This window comes from Cyrtonyx montezumae, unplaced genomic scaffold (assembly GCF_038088225.1).
Source record: "Cyrtonyx montezumae isolate F1298 unplaced genomic scaffold, pur_monq_1.0 scaffold_8, whole genome shotgun sequence".
NCBI classification, from domain to species: Eukaryota; Metazoa; Chordata; class Aves; order Galliformes; family Odontophoridae; genus Cyrtonyx; species Cyrtonyx montezumae.
In genome coordinates this window covers 6,995,556-7,018,595 of record NW_027072089.1, presented here as the reverse complement: position 1 = coordinate 7,018,595, position 23,040 = coordinate 6,995,556, and the positions used below count along the sequence as shown (strand labels likewise).

At 40.6% G+C, this 23,040-nt stretch overlaps 1 protein-coding gene across 2 annotated transcripts in view; it reads left to right on the top strand.

Moving 5' to 3' along the window:
* CCN4 (cellular communication network factor 4) overlaps positions 1 to 23,040 on the top strand; it is a 37,250-nt gene that overhangs the window by 9,301 nt on the left and 4,909 nt on the right. The window contains exon 2 of one of the 2 annotated variants that reach the window (XM_065752569.1): positions 20,659 to 20,938. In XM_065752569.1, the coding sequence (XP_065608641.1) occupies positions 20,659 to 20,938 (280 nt within the window). Of the gene's footprint in view, positions 1 to 20,658; positions 20,939 to 23,040 lie in introns of those variants that run through there. The other variant, XM_065752570.1, reaches the window with a different exon arrangement.

Here is a 23,040-nt window from a genome sequence, read left to right as displayed (position 1 = left end):
AAGTATCTTAAAGCATCTCCTGGTTGTGCTATAAACAGATTGTCACTGCCATACCTACTGAATGGTGTCCTTCACTTGCTTTTATTTGTGGTGCAGGAGGTTGCTCTGTGTTTGTCTGGAACTGTGGATCTTGCTTCCTGGGTTTTGAAGCACACCAAAACATTCCTTCATATGTATGATAACTAAGTAGGCTATATTTCACATTTATGTTCACCAGTTTATATCTGCTGTGACAAAGGGAAACTTCTGTATTCGGACTGATAAGAAGGCAGAGACATCAAATCCATCTGGAGGAAATTAAGCACTCTCTTGAATGGCTGGCACATGTACTTGGCTGCCTGCAGGCAACCAAGTCCTTGGTTTTAGAGTAACAGCTGGGTTATTTTATCTCTTTAGCAAGGAAGGACCAAACCACAAAACCTGCAGCCAGCGCTGAGAATCTTCTAGTGGATTATGCTATAAAACTCTTCAGTTACATTTCTAAGGGAGAAAAAAAGATGGAAAATAAATTAGGAAAGTATACATATTCCATTAACTAGTTTGTCCACTCAGCAGGTAATTTATTCATAAGTACTGCTGGCAATATTTCTTGCAGGACCTCGGTCTTAGAGAACTAAGTCATACCCACAGCACCTGTGTGTGGGCTGGAAAACTTTGTTATAAGAATACGGGTGCAAATTCAGCCAGCTTTCCTCTTTCACATTTGACTTCATCTATTGAAGTTTCCATAGTTAAACACATATTGGCATCCCTGATATCTATCGACAAAGTTCATCTATGAAGATTATTTGCTGTTAACGATCTATTCACTATTAATGATAGTAGTAGTAGTTAATTCTTGTGGTCTTCTCCAAGCTTAATGATTCTATGATTCTAATTCTCACTGTTTTGTTGTTGTTGTTTTTTGAGTGCCAATTGTACATCTCTAAAAACAGGCGCTTTGCCAAATATTTTTGTGATGTGCTGCTCTCTGCGGGCGTCAGAAAGGGGTCAGAGAAACTGCAATTTGATGTCTGTGAGTTGGTGGATTTCTGGGGGTCGCTTGACTTGTTTTTAGAGACTTGTTTTTACACCAAAACTCATAATTAGCTTTTGTGGTGCACTGGAGTTCCCCCAAGAGTTAGTGTGACCATGTTTGCACAGACAGGTGGATTCCTCACTTGTTAAAGTTGCCTGGCTGTGGGTGGGCTCCCGAGCTTGCAGTGGAACAATGTGCTACAGTCCTGCTTTCACACTCAGATAAGAAGCTTCTGCTTCTTTTAGATGATATGCTTAATTTGTTGTGATTTACATATATGTATATATAAAAAAATACACATGCATATTCCCCCCTACTCATCTGTGTCTTTATGGTTTGTGTCAATTATTCCATATGTATCACATAGGCTGTTGTAGGCTGAGGAGAGGTGTGTGTCATATTTTAACTTACTTTTTTTCCCCTCAGCTATATCAAAATGTGTCCCAGAGTATCATCTAGGAGGCTGGAATATTTGATTAGAGGAATAAATGGATATTACAGCAGCACAGTAAGGGTTTCTTTACAACCACTCCATCTTCTATGACTGATCCATTTTAAAGAGGAATAATTGAAGACTGATATCTGTCCCATTCCCCGTGTGATTATAGTGTGCTGATGGTGGTTTTATTGTTCAGCCAGTAACACAGAGGGGAAGCTTGCTTAGAAGAACTGCCAGGAGCTATGCAGATATAAATATTTGGGCTCAACACCACATCTCCCTCCCCATATGCTTCCCAAATGCACGATGTGGGACACGAGGTGAGGATGGGGAGAAGAAACTCTTGCCGAGGAGATTGCTTGGGAGAAGCAGGGGAGCACTGAGCCTTGACATCTGTGCACCAACACTGCCCTCGCGTGTCGGGGAGCTGGGAGTTCCCACTTGGCTTGCTGGGTGCTGTGTGCAGCCAACACCAAGGCCAGCTTTCCAGAGAGAAGCAAAAATGTCACTACCCATATCATTAGAAATTAATCTTCTTTCCTCCTGGAGGCAAACCCATAGAGGGTGTCCTCTCCCTTGTGGGAAAGCAGCAGTTTTAACTGTTTAAGAGCTGAAATGTTTTTACTAGTTCATGGGTTTTTGGGGTGGGGAAATGGTAGTACTTGCCTGGAGTGTTTTTGTAGTGGTGTTTGTTTGTTTTTGGGAGATGGGAGAGTGCTGACAGGCCTGGCAAAATTTAAAAAACTTTCTATTTGTCATATGCTAAGGCACTTCACTGGAACCCCCCATGTCAGTGGGCTGCAGTGGAGCTGCAGCAGTTCTTGGGACTGAAAAAAGTTTTTTTTATAGAATCATTAAGGTTGGAAAGGCCTTTAAGATCATCTAGTCCAACCATCAGCCCATGCCTGTGACTGCTCCAGACCGTGGCATTCAGTGACACATTTACACTTCTGTGTACACCTCCAGGGACGGTGGCACCACCACCTTCCTGGGCAGCCTATTCCAGTGCCCCACAACTCTTTTGGAGAAGAAATTTTTCCTAATATCCAACTTGAACCTCCCCTGGCACAACTTGAGGCTGTTACCTCTCGTAGTATCACTGTTAACTGGGAGAAGAGGCCAACTCCACCTCACCATAACCTCCTTTCTGGAAGTAGTAGAGAGCAATAACGTCTCCCCCTGATCCTCCTCCAGACTGAACAATCCCAGTTCCCTCAGCTGCTCCCCGTAAGACTTATGCTCCAGACCCTTCACATCATCACTGTCCTTCTATGGACACAGTCCAGGGCCTTGATGTATTTCTTGTAGTGAGGGGCCCAGAACTGAACATAGTACTCAAGGTATGACCTTGAGCTGTTGTTTTTTTTCTTTTTGTTTCATGTCATTTACAGTGTTTGGAGGTCTCTGGAATTCTTGGGAATTTTTCCACCTAATTGTTCTAGACCTGAGCCCCCGTGGGTATCTCAGCAAGTGTATGGGTCACACGTGAGGTTCACTTACATCACTTTGTACAAGCACAGCAAATCGTAAACTGCTGATCACTACTGAATTGTTGGGCCTGGAGGTGCTGGAGAGGTGAAAGATTTGTGCCCTTTGCAGGCAACGGGTACACGTGATTGCTAAAAAGATAAAACACAAAGTGACTTCTGAGCAGACAGCATATGAAAACTGGCTCAGTGGAACAATATCTTTTTTGCATCCAGTAAGAACTAAACAACTTGGTTTATTATCTGTGTGTAGGAGGAGGGATCATGGTATGGTTACAGTGTAGGAACAAGAAATCTAGCTGCTATTTTTAGATCTGCCACAGACATCCTGTCTGCCTTCAGGACAGTCACATCATCTCTTGGGCCCCAGATTAAATGGGGTTATTTGATACTTTCTTCCTTGTGAAAGGTGCTGCTTTTCACCCTGATCATTCCCTCCTTGAAGCAGAACGTGTCATGCTATGCTCACCCTTGTAAGTGCAGTGCTTGCATCCACGGAGCTGACACCTCTGAGTGTATCGTCGTGCTCTGCTTTCACCAGCTATCTCATGTTCTTTCTCTCACATCTGGATTACCAAAGCCTAATGTTTCATTTCTCCTTCCACTGACTTCAGGGGCAACAGGATTAATTCTCCAGCACAATACACAATTTTCCTATGCAAATAACTTTACTCCTTTTTTTGTTGTTGTTGTCCTTCATGATTTGATGCCAAGAGTTGTTCTACTTTCTCCACTTGTAGTTTACATTGTATTTAATTTGAAAGCAACAATTTTGTCCCTAAAGCTTTGTACAAGCCAAGGGCAAATCTATGGGCCTCTGGTTTCCTTTTTTCCATCCCCATTTGTAGTGCGGCAGCTTTCCTTTGTTGGAGATGGGAGGGAAGGTACAGATGCATTTGGGGGATTTCTGTTGCATATTAAAACAGAATCTGAGCTTCAAATGTGTCTGGAATAGTGTTTGTCATGCAAAGCCCATGCTGACTTGAGAGCTGGCTCCATCCACTTCCGAACCTCCCTCCTCCCCACTGCCCGAGTTTGCTCCTTTTGCTGTTTCTGGGCCAGCTCTTCAGGAACAAACTGTTCCCCTCACCACCCCCTCCTCCTGTTTCATAGTGCATGGGATAAGATGCTGTTTTCAGCCATCGCTTTGCTGACTCCTGTTCTGTGGTGGTTCTTGGGACTGCAGTGGATTTCGATGTTCTGGAGGTCAAAAAGCTGGATGTGAGACAGAAGTGTGCACTTGCAGCCTGGAAAACCACCAATATCTGGGGCTGCATCAGAAGAGGGGTGGCCAGCATGGAGAGGGAGGTGACTGTCCCCCTCTATTCTGCCGTTGTGAGGCCCCATCTGGAGTATTGAGCCCAGTTCTGTACTGAGGCCCTCAGTACAGGAGGGATGCAGAGCTGTTGGAACATGTCCAGAGGAGGGCCACAAAGATGGCTCCAGGGGACTGGAGCACCTCTCCTATGAAGACAATGAGGTAGCTGGGCTTGTTCAGCCTGGAGGAGGCTCTGGAGAGATGTTATTGTGACCTTCCAGTACCTGAAGGGAGTTGATAAGCAGGAGAGGGACTGACTTTTTCACAGGCAGAAAGTGATTGGACAATGAGGAATGGCTTTAAAGTAAGAAAGGAGAAATTTAGGTTAGCTGTTAGGAATAAATTCTTCACTCAGAGGGTGTTGGCACTGGCACAGGCTGCCCAGAGAAGCTGTGGATGCCCTATACCCGAAGATATTCCAGGTCAGGTTAACTGGGGACCTGGGCAGCCTGATCTGGTGCGTGGCAACCCTGCACAAGGCCAGGGGTTGGAACTGAGTTGATGTTAAGCTTCCTTCCAATCTAAGCCACCCTAGCACTCTAAGATTTTAGAATTCAAAACATGTATGAAAGGACTCCATGTTGTTAACCTGTAGGTGTGGAGGATGCACTACTTCCCACTGCTACAGCATGGGGCTAGCTAATGCACTGAAAAGAAGACATGTGGTCCTCCTGTCCATATACCTACATCCTCAACCAGCATCCTCTTGATAAAGATAATGGCAGGAAATGGGTAAATGCCTGCTGCAGAACTTGTCGTGCAGTGGTCCTGCAAGTATACATAAGGGTGCAACCAGCTTTGTGCGGTTCTTCTAGGCCAGATATTCTCGGCTTGTTTTCAGCATGGGGAAGAATTACACTCCTAGTTATGAGCTAGGAGCCAAAGGAAAGAGAATCCTTCCCATACTAGGTCCATAGGACTTTAAATATGGAAATCTGTGGACAAGACGTAGAGAACCTGTGCATGGCAAGAATGCAGAGGAAACTTGATGACTGTTAGAGAACAGTACTGTTTTAAGACTCAATTCCAAGTTTTCTTTAAAGAAGCAAAGAAAATCTCAGATCATCTGTGGATAGGAACTGTGTTCTATGCAAACAAAGCACTGTTTTGGAACAAAACCATTATTTTATTTTCTTCTCACCATTCTAGAGTAAACATATATGAGGTATTATAATAGTAATCATTCTGAATGATCACAGTGTTATGAGTGTGCAATTTCTGTGACTTTTCCGCCTCTGCCTGTGGAAAGCTCCTGAATTCAGGAAAATCATTTATCTCTGAATCTTTTTTCTGGTTATCTAATTTTCTTTTATCATTATTAAAATTTAAGCAGTGTACCTTCTTGCCCAGAGAGGTGGTGGATGCCCTGTCCCTGTAGACATTCAAGGTCAGGCCGGACGGCGCACTGAGCAGCCCAATCTAGATGCAGGTGTCCCTGTTCAGTGCAGGGGAGTTGGACTAGATGGTCTTTAAAGGTCCCTACCTACTCAAATGATTCTATGATTCCTTATAGTTTTAATTCATCTTTAGTCAAACAGCTTCTTTTAGCAGCTATCTGATGCTATGAAAGTCTCTTGGATAGCATGATAGATCAATATTTAACATGAATAAGGTAATCATCCAAGGGAAAAGCAAACAAACAAACATGAAACAGATATGGATCTAAATCACATTTAAGGATGAAACATAGGAGAGAAATGTAACAGAGCCTAAAACTCAGGCATAATGTGCTGTAAAGCTACTGAAAAGTAGACAACACATATTCCCTTCAGTTTTGGAGTGTTAATGGTTCTGGGCTCTGGATGTGAGACCCAGGTCCTCAAGGATCAGCCCTAAACTCCTCTTGACTACAGTACAGTTTGAATCCATATGCGCATTTTGGTATCTACTTTTCTCTGCTATGTATCTGAATCCAATCTGAAAACAATGAGTCTTGGATGCTCCTCTGAGGCTGCAAAATGGAAATTAACATTCTAGGGTTTTCGGCTTATCAGATTAAGGGAAAGAGGAGAAAAGTGACCTGGAGACCTGGCAACATATAGAGATGGACAAACGTGGGAGGTCTGGTCTGTACAGCTCTGGTTGCATCTGGCTCAGCTTGACCTCAGGGCCTGGCAGTCATCCTCCTGACAGCAAATTCCCATTATGTGAGCTTTCTTCAACCTTGAATAGGCTTCATTTCTTGGCTGTGTCCTGGAAAGTGGATGTTGTTGCTGATAGCACTGTGTGTCTGCCAGCACACTGGAGCCAACTCTCCCCACTCCCTGCACTTTGTAGCTACAGAATTTACACAGTTGGGGTCTTTCTTTTATTTATTAAATCTCAACTGTTAATTATCTCAGTGGATTTAAGGAAGAAAAGGACACATTAAAATTGTGCTTCTGACTCCAGGTTCCAGTTCTCTGTTGATGCAGCTACATGGTTCCTACTCACTGGTTTGGTAAACACAGAACAGTTTAACTCTTCAATATGTCATAGAATTACAGGATACCCGGAGTTGGAAGGGTCCCATAAGGATCATCATGTCCTGGATTCTCTCCTGAAAGCAAATTCCCCCTCTAGTCTCTGTCCAGAGCAGCCCTTTTTTTTCTTTCCTTCACACATCCCACACATTTTACATCCTGTTGTGATTTAATGTTTTATTCAGAAAGAACAGGATTTCCTCTTGCTTTTGATGAAAATGCTCCTCTGCCTTGCAGCTCTCACTTTCTGTATTTGTGCAGAAAAAGTTGTTACTACTCCTAACTTTATTTCCAAGTACTTAAAATTCAATTGATAAGTTCCTCAAGTAATTTCTACACTCAGAGGAAAAAGGTTTATTTTTTGCCTGTAATGGGATGAACTGACCTCTGAATACTTGTGCACTTCAAAGCTTTGCCCTCCTATCATGAAAACATTGTTTTATTTTTTATTAAAGACATGGAATTCGGTTTGTTACCTAGTTGCTTGAGCATGGAATTTGGATAAAGTTAATTGTAGTATTAAAAAAAATAAATAATATGGACATATTCAAGAACAGAAAACTGAATATCAGCTGACAATGTACGCTTGCAGCCCAGAAAGCCAATTCTGTCTTAGGTTGTATCAAGAGATTTGGTTAGCAGGTTGAGGAGGAGTTGTCCTCTTCTAATCTGTCCTCATGATGCCCTATCTGGAGTACTGTTCCCAGGTCTGGAGGAAGCAACATGAGGAGGTCATGGACCTGTTAGAGCAAGTCCAGAGGAGAGCTGTGAGGATGATCAGAGTGGGCACCTCTCCTGCTGATACAGGCTGAAAGACCTGGGGTTGTTCAGCCCATAGAAGAGAAGGCTCCAGACATGTTAGCAGTCTTCTGGTACCTAAAGAGTCTCCACAGGAAAGCTGAAGAGAAAGACTCTTTATCAGGGAGTATTGTCATAGGACAAAGGGAAATGGTTTTAAAGTAAAAGAGGGGAGATTTAGATGAAATATCAAGAGGAAATTCTTTATTCGGAAGTTGGTGATGTACAGGAACATTTTGCCCTGAGAAGTTTGCCCAGAGATGGTAAAGAAGGAGAATGCTTCATTCCACAGGTCTCTTTGGTAGACTCTAAACCACGTAGTTAGTTCTGTCTCTTGTAATGTAAAAATCTTGTCACAGGGGTGTTAAGATAAATACATTAATTACACTCAATTTGCAGTTGTCCCTTTTCTGCTTACAGAACCCTTACACCAAACTATTTCAGTCTTGACAACCATCTAGAGAACTTAACAATTTCCAGATTTGTTTACTGATTTCCTCTGTACTTACAGGATTTAGGCTTTCACTGTGTGAAAATGTTTCTGTATACACGTTTTCACAAGTAGTGCCTCTGGTCTACATGTGGAAATAGTAAATTCCTTCAGATAGTCTGGGTTTGTTCTGTGGATTTAGGACACATAAGCTCAACAGAGGTTGGGAAAAGGAGACTTTTAGCTGATCATCACACTCTGGCTGAAAGATTTCACCATAAATTTGTTAAGGTTATTTGTGCTGGTCTCACTTCTAATATGAGCACAGAGCATTTCATCATTTCTCTAGTTTATGAGTTGTCATGTATTTGGTTTTATGTCTACGTGGTGTGCACGGACACAGACCCCATGCAACAATTTTCTGAGTGGTTCTGTACATCTGAACTCATCCTGTGCTGTCAGCTACATTTCTATTGAATTGACTGTTTTTATGCCAAGGACTTAAGACCTTTTTTCTTTTTCTTTTTTTATTATTGTTCAGTAGATTTTTGCTTTTTTAAGCCATCAGAATAATTGCTCAGAAGTGTGTGCTTCACATTCTGCCGCTTGCTTCTCCTTTAAACATCAAGAATCGCTGTAGCAAAGAACTTCAGGGTTCCTTTTAGAGTTCCTTTTTGGCACATTATAAAACACAGTGACAAAATGCCTAATTAAATGCGATGAGGGAGATTTCAAGAGGCAATTGTTTGACATTAGAAGCCTGTAATATAGCTAAAGGCTTTACATCAGCTTTAGGAAGAAAACAATTAGGAAGATAATGTGTTCCCAGGGAATTCAATATTTCATCTCCTTGAAGAATTGATTTAGGACAGCATCTGTTCTGTGCTGTGTATTGTTTTTTACTTTCTTTCAGATCCCTTTGCGTTAAGTGGTTTATTTAGGTATTCATCTATTTGTGTGAATCAGTTTATATGCATACATATGTAACAGGAATCTTTCTAGGATTTGCAATACGGGGAGGGAAATGCAGAAAACTCAACCATTGGAAGCAGCATAGACCATGGCAATGTTTCTGTCTTGCTTCTGGTGTTGTGAGGTGCTAGGAGAGTTTGAATGTTTGTCAGAAGAGGCCATAGATGTCCACTGCCCTCTCCTTCTTTGTGTCAACATGGACACTCTTGTTATTCTGTGGTCATATTTGAACTCCCCCTGTGCAGTTAATCACTTTGTATGTCCTAGCAAGGGTTTTGTGTTTTGTTCTCCTGGCTGTATGTCTCTTTTGCCTCTGCACTGTCAGTATGATAGCACAACTCATTCTCTTCCAATATATCTTAGCATACCTGCAGCTCTGTTTTCAGTGGCTTCCAGAAGCTTGGCACTTGTTCAGAACATGAGACCACCTCTTGCTGTCTGGTTGTATAACATCATCTTCAATTCTTGTTTCCCTTTCTTAATTTAAAGGCTGTTGCCACTAGCTAAATAAGTTCATAACACCATAAATACTTCCTTTATCCCTGCGAGCTTTTTTCTGTCAATCTTTGCACACTACACACAGTTGCTGCAAAGGAGGGCTGTGTCTCTTCAGTCTTTCCTACATCTATTCAAATTAGTATCATCAAATCAATTTCCCTAATAAATCCCATATTTTTAAAAGAAAAATCTGATTTTCATTAAAACTCTATGCTTCATACATTGTTTAAGGTCCCTTTATACTGCCATAGTCTCATAAAAGAATACTAAGCCCTGCACGCTTGCTTTGTTACCATCATCTCCATATTATTTGTACTAATCACAGGAACTTTTTTTCCCTCCATGTGACAGGCCTTGTACTCATTTCTACCTGCAAGCAATGAGAATCAATGATTCAGTACCCTCTTCTGTAGACAGAGAAGCTATAATAAAGACTGTTGATTATGGTCTCTTTTGATAGGACAAGGGGAAATGGATTCAAACTAAAAGAGTAGAGATTTAGACTGAATATAACAAAAAAAGACTTTTTTATGATATGAATGGTGAAGCACTGAGACAGGTTGCCAGAGAGGTGGTAGATGCCCTGTCCCTGGAGACGTGCAAGGTCTGTCTGGATTGGGCTCTGAGCAACCTGATCTAGCTATAGGTGTCCCTGTTCATTGCAGGAGGGTTGGACTAGACGACCTGTAAAAGCCCCTTCCAACTCATATGGTTCTATGATTCTATTCTGTTTTTGAATATAGGAAGTTCTGTGCTTCCTGTAAGCATCAATCTCTTATGTTTGGAAAATTATCTGTTTGTTCTGAAGGTTTGTCATCATGAGTGATTTCAGCTAAACCTTTCACAGTACAGATGTGGAAGTACCACAAGGCCTCTGAGTATAGTGATACTATAATATATGTTAAATAAGGGTCAGAGAGGTTTCCAGAGGATGTGAGGGAGAATTTATAGAAATGTTTAATTTGGAAGGGACCTTTAAAGGTCATCTAGTACAGCTCCCATTGGAGAATTCTGCAGCTTATTCTTCTTCCCACTTTCCCAGCAGTACATTCTCTCCTTTTGGACCAAAATATCTCCCTTAACTCCCACTCATCAACTGAGAGTTCTATATACTACAGCTCTGCTTTGGCACCTGGCAAAGAGCACTTGTTTGCTCCACGTCTTCACTGCTGAAAGAGATCGTTTGTACCTGTGACTTCAGAGAGAAAAATTATATCCTGCCAAAGGATGGAATAAGGCATAATTTTTTAGGCCTGGACATTCTATTCTGCAATCAGACTGAAATAGTTTCAAGTCCTAGAGCATACAAAGGTCTGGCATCTTCTGCTTGTCCTAAGAATGTTTCTGACCCATATTTCTTTCATCTGCATTCTCTGTCTAACAGATTTAATCAAATACCAAAATCTGCCATTCTTGGAGCAAAAATATCTTTTCACTGTGGGACTCTGCCTGGAAATGATACTGTTTATTCAGACAACTTGTAGGCTCCATCAGTTTTTCACTCAACCACAAGGATTTAGCAGTGCAGCTTTACTGCTCATCTTTCACTGAATGTCTTGAAGTGGCTTTGATACAGTGATATGACACCACATTAAATGGTAGTTACATTTTTTTGCATGAATCTGCACATGCCGTTTATTCTTTAGGGGCCATTAGAACAACAGCAGCAGATTCACTTTCCTTCTATTGTCTTGAAATCCTCCAGCTATAAAAGCAGACATATGGTATGTTTCCTGTTATCAGATAAAATAATAATTAGCTGCCAAGTAACATATTTGGCTGTGCTTATGAAGAGGAGATGCATCTACAAAATAGGATTTTTTTGTCTGCATTAAATGTATTGTTTAAAGGCAGGTCTGAACTGGTTTGTTTTATGGACGTATTCCACAAATGGTTTTGTCAAAGTATGCAATCACACAGTTACAGAAATTGTGGTTGCCAGTGCCCTCTGGAGGTCTCTAGTCCAACAGCCAAAGATGAAAAATTCAGATCCACGAGATGACCTGTCCCAGTGCCGCACTTACCTCCCTGTTAAGAAGTGGTGATCAAACAAAGCCTCCCTGACTGAATTTTGTAGCTACTGTGCAAGAATTTGGTTATAATATTTTTCACTCAGCTTCAAGCAGCTGTGGGTTGATACCAGTCAGCCACTTTGCCAGACTCCAGAAGCACAATTCCATAGGCATCTTGACTGTAATCGTGATCTTGAAGGCTCTGACTATCTTGTTGCCCTCTTCTGGTGCCTATTTACTTGATATCCCACTTAAAGCAAGGGCCCAGAACTGTAGTTCAGGCAGTGAAATAATCCATGAATATCTCACCAAGACTAGATTAATTTCTGTAATCCATCTAACCTATTAGGCCCTGACAAGATAAAAGCAAGTTGTTAGCCTTTGGTATGGACTTCAAGAAAGATTCAAGGAAGATGTTTGAAAAGTAGCAAGTGACCAACATAAAAAGCCATGACTAAGGGAAAACAGCAGTGGAAGCTTGACATGGGAGGGAAACTTACTAAAAAGGAAGTAGAAAGATAGAACTTCATCAGTTCTTCATCATCTCTGAGGAAAGGCTGGCATTTGTTCAAGCAAAATGTTTCAGATTTGAGATTTTAAATAATGATATCATTTTGAAATGATAAGTTGTTTTTAAAAAAAACAGTTCTGCATTGAAATGTTGGTAGAAAATTGTTGACATTTAAAATGTAAACTTGTATTTCAAATAGAAGAATTACGAAAACCAAGATGATTTAGAAAAATGCCACCAAATTTTTGCTATTCTTGATGGGGAAAAAAAAAAAGAAAGAAAAAAATGAAAAAAGTGAAACTTCTGTTTTGACTTTTTTGCATGGCTTGGAACAGAGTGTAAGAGTAAGAGGACAGAAAGCATCTTCCTTTTGATTCATGGTTATGACTGAATAACTTGAGATAAGCAAATGCAGAACATGGCTAATTGCAAAGTAAAACCTCTGCCAAAGCAGTCTGGTCTTGTGTGGGAACTGGAACTATGATACTGCTTTTGTCACTCAGCCCATGACTCATATGTCAACATCGTGTTCTGAACTGTTTTAGGATGATTTGTAACCCTGTAACCTTGAAGGTCCAAATACGTTCTCATTTGTTCTGCGCTCTACTTTCCTAAAATTGAAGTCTACCTATTCATCCCTTCTGGAGACTCTTCTCTGTTGCTCCTTCAGATGTTCCCTGTTAATTTTCAAAGTCTAGTTCAAGCTAATTTTACCAGATGAGATCATTAGCTGCACAGGTGGAACGTGTGCAGCACAAGACTTTGAAATGTTTTCAGAACATAGAAAATATGTTTTTAATGCCCAATTAGTGGAGTATATAGTGGCAGTGTCAACTTGTTAATGATGTCCAAACAGTTTTAGGTCGCTGTAATCTACGCAAGTGCTACTCTTCCTGGAAGAATGCTTATAAAACATCAGATTGCTTTCTATCAGGGACGTTCTTTCATTCTGAACACTCCATGAACAAAAGTAAAGAAAACACAAGACTACACTAAGTTTGCCAATATAAGCAATATTTTGGCAAAGCAGTGAGTGTATGTAATATTTACTCTGCAATTGTCTGAACTGAGTTAGAAAAGAATATTTCAAACATCTGCATACATTCTTCCCACAGATATATTTTCCAAAATGATGTTATGGGAAGTTGGTTTTTCATCACTTGCAGATCTCAGAAATATTAATGGTTGACTCACTGTGGATTTTTATTTTCTTTAGCTATTGAATGTTATGCTTCATGCAGAATGTTCCTTTCTGCTCAGCCTACAGTGCACAGCAAGAATAAATCCAGCTGGCACTTGACATCTGTAAAACTGTCTTACGTTTTCTGAGTTCAAATTCCACCAGTTTACAATATGTTTTGGAGATTTTATGTCTGGGATCAGTTTTAATAAGGTATCTTGAAACTCGTGGATACTCTGGGGAAGCTGAGCCCCCAGTAATTACATTTTCCTCTTGCTGTTATGTGACCTGCAGAATCTGATTTATGTATCTGTCCTGATGCTGGTTCACTGATCATTAATATTATCTTGTGATAGTTTCTGAGCATTCATAGAGATTTTGGGATTTGCTGCAAGAGTACAAGAGTGAGGAAAACCTGATAGCACTGGGATTACTGCTGATCTAGCTATAAGAAGTAGTTCTTTGTCAACCTGTCTTGTACGTAATAGTAATGCAAATATTCAGCAATATTCAGCTCAGAATTTTAAACTGGGTAAAACCAAAATACAGATTTCTACCTTGATGGCCTGGTTTGAGCCAGGTGTTAGTTGACATCTGGCTGAACATGAACCATCTGTGTCCTCACTGTGGACAAGAAGAGCAATGGCATCCTGACTTGTATGAGAAATCAGTTCCAGTGAGGCCATACTGTGTTCAGTTTTAGGCCCCTCACTACAAGACAGACACTGAGGTCCTGGAGTATGTCCAGAGTGAGGCAATGAAGCTGTGAGGGATCTGAAGAACAGGTCTTAGGAGGAGAAGTGGAGGGAACTGGAATTATTCATTGTGGAGAAGGGGAGGCTCGGAGGAGACTTTTCTCTCTGCAGCTCTCTGAAAGGAGGATGTCGCAAGATGAGTCAGCCTCTTTTCCCAGGCAACTCATGATGGGGCAAGAGATAATAGCCTCAAGTATTTCTAAAGGAGATTCAGGTTGGATATTAGGAAGAATTTCTTCTCTGAAAGAGTGGTGAAGCATTGGAACAGGCTGCACAGGGAGGTGGTGGAGTCGTAGGTGTTCAAGAAAGTGTGGATGTGACACTGAGGATTGTGGTTTAGTGATGGGTCAACTGCTGGACTAGATGATCTTAGTGATCTTTTCCAACCTTAATGATTCTATGATTCTAAACCCATTGATGTAAACCAGGTCTTACCGTGCCCATCAGAGACCAAGAAAAGCACTTGATCCCATGACCTGTCATGACCAATGCTCCTGCTTTCACACGCTGACAATGTATAATGAAACAGCTCTTCTGCTGAGCTACATCTAAACTCCCTTTGTCCCACATTATCTCTTCGTTCCCAGGGCCTATCTTACAGTCCCATGGAACTAGCCTTATTAGTCTTAAAAATAACCCTTCCTTGGCATGCCTTCTTCTCCATCTCCCATGTACAGTCACAAAACACAAATGTGTCCTGTTCTTTCTCCTTCTCATTTGTTTCTCAAAACATTCAGAAGACTGTAGACGAATGTAATATCATTTGTGTGCAAGATGAGTAACATTTGGAAAGAAGCTATTTTGCATGACAATATAACCAGTGTTTCCATACACTGGTATCTTTGCTGTAGCAAATGTGAACTAGGTAAAACTCTCACCATGGAAGCACCACAGCCAGCTTGCCCTTTTAAATTCATTTTGATACGTTACCCATTTTATAGTGAAATAAAGCTGTCCCTGTTCAGCGTGCCTTTGTGCCTTCCATTTTCTTCACCTTAACTGAATTCTAGATTAGTCCATCAATGAGTAAGTGTCATGCGTTGTTAGGAAAAAATAATTTAAACAGCAGAAATAATAGAAAATTTCACTCTTCATGTGTTTGAAAGCAGCAAGATTCCTAAAGTTTTCAAACTGAATCCCCAACAGAGTTCTCACATTTCTATCAAGATTGACATAAAATTGTTTTTTTTTCTTGTGTGTTTACATGATAGGCATCTATATATTCTGTGAATGGGTGATAACATTTTGAATTATAGTGCCTCTAAGCATGATTTTCACAACTTAGATTAGACCTGAGGAAACATTTTTTCTCTGAAAGAGTGGTCAGGCACTGGAATGGCCTGCCTAGGGAGGTGGTTGAGGCACCATCCCTAGCGCTGTTCAAGAAGCGTTTAGATGAGGTGCTAAAGGATTTTATTTAGTAGTTGGGTAGAGATAGTGATAGGAGGATGGTTGGACTAGATGATCTTGTAGGTCCTTTCCAACCTTATGAACTTATGAACTTATGAACTTATGAACATTTTTAGTAAGACTGATAAAACTGCTCTGCTGTCACTGAGGATCTGCCTCCCATTCAGATATCCACATAATACTACTCCCTTTTAACCGCAGAATTGAAAGGTAATTCTAGATCACAAATGTAATTAAAGCAGGTGAAAAATCAGCATTATGCACTGAGTTGTCAGGTTCTTTTTCTATTGAGTTTACAATAAGCAGTCTCTGTGCTTTCCCAGTGCTGATACTCAGCGATGGAAAGCCTTATAATGTATATTATTTTTATATATATATATATATATATATATATATATATATATATATATATATATATATATATATATATATATATATATATATGTCATTTTTACTTCTTGATTAAGCTTCAACCTCTGTGTTTCCTTGGTAACAGTGTTGCATCCTGTTGGTATGAGGGTGTTTACAACTCTGTCAGTGTGAGTTTCCTGATTTTCAAAGAGCCTTGAGTTTGTGAGAACATTTAGAGTGGTACGTAGAGCTGGCTCTACTGACGTTTCTGCTCCTGCTGGCTAAATAGTTCAGCCAGTAGGTGGAACCAGGAGAAAGCAGATGCACTGCCTGGAGGAGAATGAATTCACAGTCCTTTCCTCGGATATGCATGTCTAGGTGTCTACTTAAGAAGTTAATAGCAGCACTTTAACTTAATAACTTAGCTTAGGACAGTCAATGTGAAAGAAATATAATTATTTCTAAAGAGTTATAATCTGCTGCTGGCAGGCCTGGGTGCACAAAATCCAACCCAGCAAGGCCATTAGGGTTAGTCTGCAAATTAGACTATTTGATCACATAATCTCCTTTTTGTAATATGGAGGATATTGTAAAAAGGTCTCCACATCAACAGCTTTCTCTTATGAGTGTGCCAGAGGTGGAGGACAGGAGATAATCCAGATTGTGTCTCATTCTTTCATCAATGATATCTCTAACATGTTCAGAAAGGGAATATCAGAAATATAACTTAAAAATACGTCTTTGAAGTACTCTACAGTTGGAAAATAAAACATAAAATTGCATCTGTCCTGCAAACCGTCACTCATCCCCTTGCAGCTGAGGGTCAGCTTAAAAGTCTTTTTAGAGCAAATAACCACCAAGGAGAAAACAGCGCGAGGTAGTGAGGTACTATGGTTTGAGCAGAGCTCTGCAGACCACCTTCTCACATCCCTTTTTCCTGCAACAACATTAGCCAGAGGAAATTAATTTAGAAATCACCCCCACCCTTTTTTCTTATCAATACAACAGAGGGGAAGAACACGGATCACTTTTCCCTCCTTTTATCTACCTTGTCTTGAGAAAAATTACCTGAACAGTGAAATGGATATTGGAACAGTGAAAAGAATACACACAAACGTACTTCTGAACATCTATAAGAAGTGGAAGCAAAGGAATATATTTCAATGTATCTCATCCTTTGTTCTGAAAACAAGGTTTCTTCATGTATTGTGTAAAAGTGCTGCTGTCTCTCTTGCAGTTTGGGCTGTATGTACTAATTTCAACACAGCATCATGGTCTTTCCAGCTTTAAAAATTAAAACAACCTTAAATCTATGATATTTTTCCAACAGATTGAAAACATACCTTTCCAGTAGGTAGAATATGCTGCAAAAACTCTGCTATTCATTTCTCATCTTAAAGATCTGCATAATATAACTATTAAAAGTATTGATTTTGTGGCCCTGGCAGTCAGTCATATGTTCTTTATTTTCTCCTTTCTCTTGAAGTGAACATAGAAATTATCAGGAAGTTATTGCTAGCAAAATATTATCAGTGGATGCAGAAAGAAACGATTTTGGAGTTTGCCAAGCATAAATTAGGAGAAACTTTATTAAAGAGTTATCATTTATGCAGGATGAGAAACACTTCAGTGTGAATGAGTTTTTAAGTGAGAATGGATTTTTATCCCCAATAGCAACAGAATTAGAGCTCATTAATAACTTGCAGTGGAATATCTTCTCCTCAGCATCCAGCACAACAAATTTGCAGACCCCAAGCTTGAAGAGTAGTTGTAAAGAAGTTCATTGAAAATATTTCCTAGCAGACACTTTTTCTATTTACTGGTGTGTTAAAATAAATTTGTCAAATCCCCATCACTGTTGTTAAGTTTCTCTTCACTCTCATGTTGAATTTCATACAAAATAGTTGTCCTCCTATGTATTACATTGACATTTAAGACATGATTCTTGAAATGTTGATTTACATTAAGTTTTTGTTGTGTCGTTGGTTGTTTTTTGTTTATTCTGCTTTGCTTTTGGTAAAGATGGCTGTTGATGAGGACCATTAATGTGTGGTTTTTATTGGATAGAACCCATGGAAATTATTGATTTTATTGTGTTTTTTAGAAAACATTATTACTTGAGGTGACTTACCCATCTTATCTATTAGTAAGAAAGTGCTCATATCCCACAAAGACTCTGAGATGCTGCAGTAGAGGGGTTGGATAACTTTTCCAAAGGGATTTAGAAATCCCAGTGGTGATAGTTGACCATGACAAAAGGCCAGGAATTTTATAGATCTGTAGAACTGCTTCTTTATAGCAAAGCTCTGAGGGAATCAGGAGGGCAGAGGAAGAAGCCCTGGAAGCTGTACAGGTAGCACACTTGCTCCGTGCCTGATGGACACTTTTCAAGGAATGCCTGGTGGTGACTGAGCCTTTACAAGTCCTTTAACAAGAATGCAGTCTCAACCCTCACCTATTAACTATAATCAGTACTGGAAGGACTTACTGATTACTTTTTTCATACTGTGCATAGAGGCATAGACTTTATGTATCTACATATAGAGCTGTTTGCTTGCTCTTATTAACAATAGAAACAATGGACTGTGAAGGGATTTACTTATGGGGTTGGGCCACGGCAATGGGCTCTTTAAATAGCTGTGTGACTTTTGTCTGCCTATCTGGATTTGATTAAGCACTTTTTTACTCATCAGCAACAAAGTAAATAGGTTTATTGCACTTGAAAAGACTTCTCAAGTGACAGGTTATTGAACCTACTCAAAGTATTCTGAGTGGAATGAAAAATAATACTATTAAAGGGCCGAGGCTTTTCATTGTTCTGAAAGTTCCTCTTTTAACAGCATTGGCAGCATTAAGGAGCTTTAAAATGAGAATAAATTATATTGGCATGTTTTAGTTTAAACATGAGTTTAAATGTGATTTTAAGCCAACTTTAAGAGCAGGTCTGTGTAAAGGAGGCCTTAATGGATTTGGGAATGATGCCCAGAGCAAACACACTGCTTATTTGGCAGAGATTAGGAATGAGTTAACAGTTTAGTGTTCTACATAAAGGATAACTAATTACTAAGATATTTAAACACATCTTCAAATACAGAAGTAGCAATTCTTGAGGATGCTTTTACCAACAAAGCTTTTCATTGAAGTGGATGGAAATCTCCCCCCTCTCCCAATGTCCACCCCCCAACAGCCCCCCCCCCCCCATTTTTTTTAAGACACCTCACACTGTGAAGAGGATAATACATTGGAGATGTACTGCCCAATTCACTTGAGGCATAAATTTATTTATTGGTATAAATAGATATAAAATGGTAATTTGAACAATGGCTTAACGAGATTTGAAATGACTAGATATCCTTGACTATTTGTGACACAAATGGTGAGAGATGAATAATGAGTCTAAGCTCAAATCGTAGCAAAGCTAGTATCGTTTAAAACCAATAAATCACAGAGGATCTGTCAGCAAGGCATCACCACGCCCCAAGTGAATCTCTACATATGCATTAAGTAACCTCAAGAGGTGTCCCTACTAAAGGGAAGATTCTGGTGTGCAGTCAGATGCTTGCAAGAACTCTCCCAGGGGTTCTTGGACTGCTTGCTATTTTGGGGTAAGATGATTGATTCATAGTCACACAGTTTAGAACTGGTTCTATTGAACCAGGTGTCTGTTATCAGGTGTCTGAGCAGCAGTGATGAAACGTTGATTGTTATTAGTTCTAAGGACAAGATCTTTTCCACCTCATTGTATGCACTAGGCCTTAAATAGGCCACAACAACCAGGCTGAACCGGGGGGGTGGGTGGAGGACAAGGAGTGCACTCACAGCAGTACAAGACAGCCAGGAATGGATGGGATTACCTTAGTAGTTTTTAGACCTCGACTCTCCTTGTTCTCTTGACTTTGTAGAGTTACAGACTCTTTCTTTGAAGCTCTCACATCTTGTCATTGGGAAAGGTTTCTACCTTAGGACTGAAAGAGTGCGTCTCTGTTGAATGTGTGTGTTTGAACACTACAAAGAATGGGTAAGGATGAGGATGTTTGAAGGAAATGCATTCTTTTTTATTCATTTTTTTAAATATTTTAGCCATAGTACAGCTTCACTGCATAGCACTGGGAATCTCTCAAGGAACTGAATTGTATGTGTGTTGTGTCACAAGGCTGGAGGCAAGCAAAACATTTTTCAGAGATGAGTGTATTTGAATATCAAAATACTCACAGTCAGTTGGACTGATTTTTATTTCAGAGGCTTTCTTTGCTTTTCTCTAACCTTGTCTCTGTTCAAGTTTAAGGGATATAATAAGAAGGCAGTTGTATTACTAATGCTATTGCAATAAAAGAATGGATGGACAAGCCATCCTCAGGAGATCCATGATAGAGTGTAATATCTGTAGGTTTTAGTTCATCCCCACAGCAAGGATGTTCCTGGCTGCATGCGAGCGAGGGTTGTAGGCTCACAGACCTTCTTCCTGTTCTCTTTTGAAGGGATGTTTTGAATGCAAGACAGATACGGATAAGCGTAAGGAGAAGGAAGTCCATTTTCCTGTATTTTCGAATTACTTTGTCTTGGTTGGGGACCTGTCTGGCAGCTACTGCTGCCTGAGGAAGACTTCAAGTTGTCAAAAGGCTGTAGTGCCATCTCTCAATGAACAGACTACAACAGTTATGGTGAATGTCATCTGCTACACCAACATACCTTCTGCCCTAATCAGGTACCCAGGATAACACAGACCGGACTCAACAATCAGATGTTCCTACATGTTCGGAGAGGAGAGGTCTGGAAAAGGCTGAGTACCAGCAAACTGGGTCTATGCAGTTTGAATGCTAGTCCAAGCTGCACAGTCTTTGTCCTTGGAGGATACCTGAAGGGGTTTATGAGAGAGCAGCACCTTTCTGACATTTACTCTTTGGTTTCCTTGTAGCATCTTTGGAACCAATGGGATTTTTATTGAGGATTAATCATCACAGGATTCGCAGCCCCTTTTCTCTGGAACAGTTTCCAAGCTGTGTTTCTTTGTTTGTAGGCCACTGCCCAGACCTCCACCACCATGACCCCCGCCATCCCTGCTGCGACAGAGGCCTACACACGGACTCAGTACTGTAAGTGGCCGTGCGAATGTCCGAAGTCCCCACCTCGGTGCTCAGTAGGAGTCAGCCTTGTCACAGATGGCTGCGATTGCTGCAAGATGTGTGCCAAGCAGCGTGGAGAAAGTTGCACTGAGGCTGATACCTGTGATTTTCACAGGGGCCTGTACTGTGACTACAGTGGAGACAGACCTAGGTACGAAATAGGAGTATGTGCACGTAAGTGATGTACATATATTTTTGACTTAGCTATACATTGGCAGCTCCTCTCTGTCTGAGCTGAAATTTATCTCATTAAATACCTGACTATGAATTCAACAGCTCCTCCATTCATCCTCTTCCATTTCCTTCCTATCTTCAGTCTCAGAGCAGCTGGATGGATGAGGAATGGCAAATGAATTCTTGCTTTTTGAGTTGGCTGAGGCCACAAGAAAGAAGTAACCAGTATTTGAAGGCCTTCAGATCTCCAAGTAGACAATCCTACATTCCTTGTAACAGGAAGAGGTGCTGTAGTGGGTTAGGGATATAGGAAGAATAGGTGTGCATCTGGCTTTAAAGACAAGAAGAACTGGGATCTGGATGAAAAACATGTCAATAAAGAAAGACTTTTGACTTATTCCCAATAATGATTTCCAAGGAAGAACAGCACATTTTTGTAGGGTATACAAAACAACAAGAGAAGCTATGTTCTAGGAGCTAGAAGCCTAAACAGTGATTTTCAAGATTAGAAAAGATCGAAGATAAAGAAAAGAGGATATAGGATCATTCAGATGTTTTGTCTGGTGTGAACGTGGAATCTTCTTGGGAGGTCTGTAAGAACAGGTTAGATAAACATCTGTCAAAAACAGCATTGGTACAGCTGGCCCTGCAGTTGCAGAGGAAAACAAGCTGGAAGTTGTCTCAAAGCTTCCTCAGCCTTCCTAAGCTTTTTGAAGGACTTCACATTGCATTGTGTTTACTTATCTAAATGCTTGTTTTCTTAGTTGGATTTCACTGTTTCGATTCCTCCCACAAATCACAGACATTCAGTACACCTGTGGCAACAACAGTGTAGGAGGAGATCTCCAGCTTGCCCAGTGGAGATCTTCTAGAAGGATTCCCAGTCCAATGTGTTTCACGCCCCTGTAGTCATGAAACTAAATCCCCTACTGTGTTACTTTTTTGTTTATATGGAGAGGGGTATGGTGGCGTGCACAGCTAAGGGACAAGAGAAGCTAGGTCCTTCCATGGTTAGGGGGTGAAACAGCTCTGACTACCACAAAAAGTTGTGGCATTCCCCTTGCTTTCAGCATGTGGGTGGATGCAGATGACAGGATGTGTTGACACATTCTTTTCCATGTGCTAAGTTGTATATAGGCTGCATTCCTCCATTCTGAATACACCAGATATTTTCTGACTGTAGGGTGACTGAAGGCAAGGGTGGGACTCTGTGTTGGTGGATGTAAACTAACTGTTGTGAGGAATTTACTATGTAGCTACATGCCAAAATCTCTAGCTCTAGAGAATCCAAGGCATAGAATCATAGAATGGTTTGGATTGGAAGAGACCTTTAAGACAATCTAGTTCCAATCCTCTTGCTATAGACAGGGATACCTCCCACAAGACCAGGTTGACCAATGCCCTATTCAGCCTAGCCTTGAATGCCTCCAGCATGGGGGCGTACATAACTTTTCTGGGCATGCTTGACTTACAGGAACAATAGAATTTGTGGAAAATAAGGATCCTGAATGATCTTGGAGCCAGAGTTGGGAAAATAAATGGGGTGGAAATTCAGTTTGTATCTGGACTGGCATGCTGAGGTTCATCCTGGACATCAAATGGAAGCTTGTCGAGAATCACTACGGCTCTCCAGCAACATGCTGGATTTGCTCTGTACTGAAGCAGAGGTAGTAGGGTGCAGAACATAGAAGTATGCTTTGTGCACATAAGGATGGGAATTGTGAGGTACTCTGCAGTTAGGACATCTTAGATGCAGTCTCAGCATGGTCTATGTTTGGGGTTGTCTTCATGATGAACCTCTCAATGGATGAGGACTTTAGGAAGCTGAGTTAGCACAGTCCTGGAGGAGCATCTTTAAAGCAAATTAAAAGATACCAGCAAATACAGAATTTTCTTGAAATGTCATAATCTGTGTGTGCAACCAGAAACATAACTGAATCCTCTGCTTTGTCTCCAACAATGAGTAAGCCTTCAATATAAAGGCTGAAACATTATCACAATTGGAGCTAAGCACAAACTGGAGATCTGGGTCTGTGCTTCACATTCCAGCAAGCCTATTTCTTTTCTGTGTGTGTAGAGGAAAGGATTTGTGTTTGATCTTT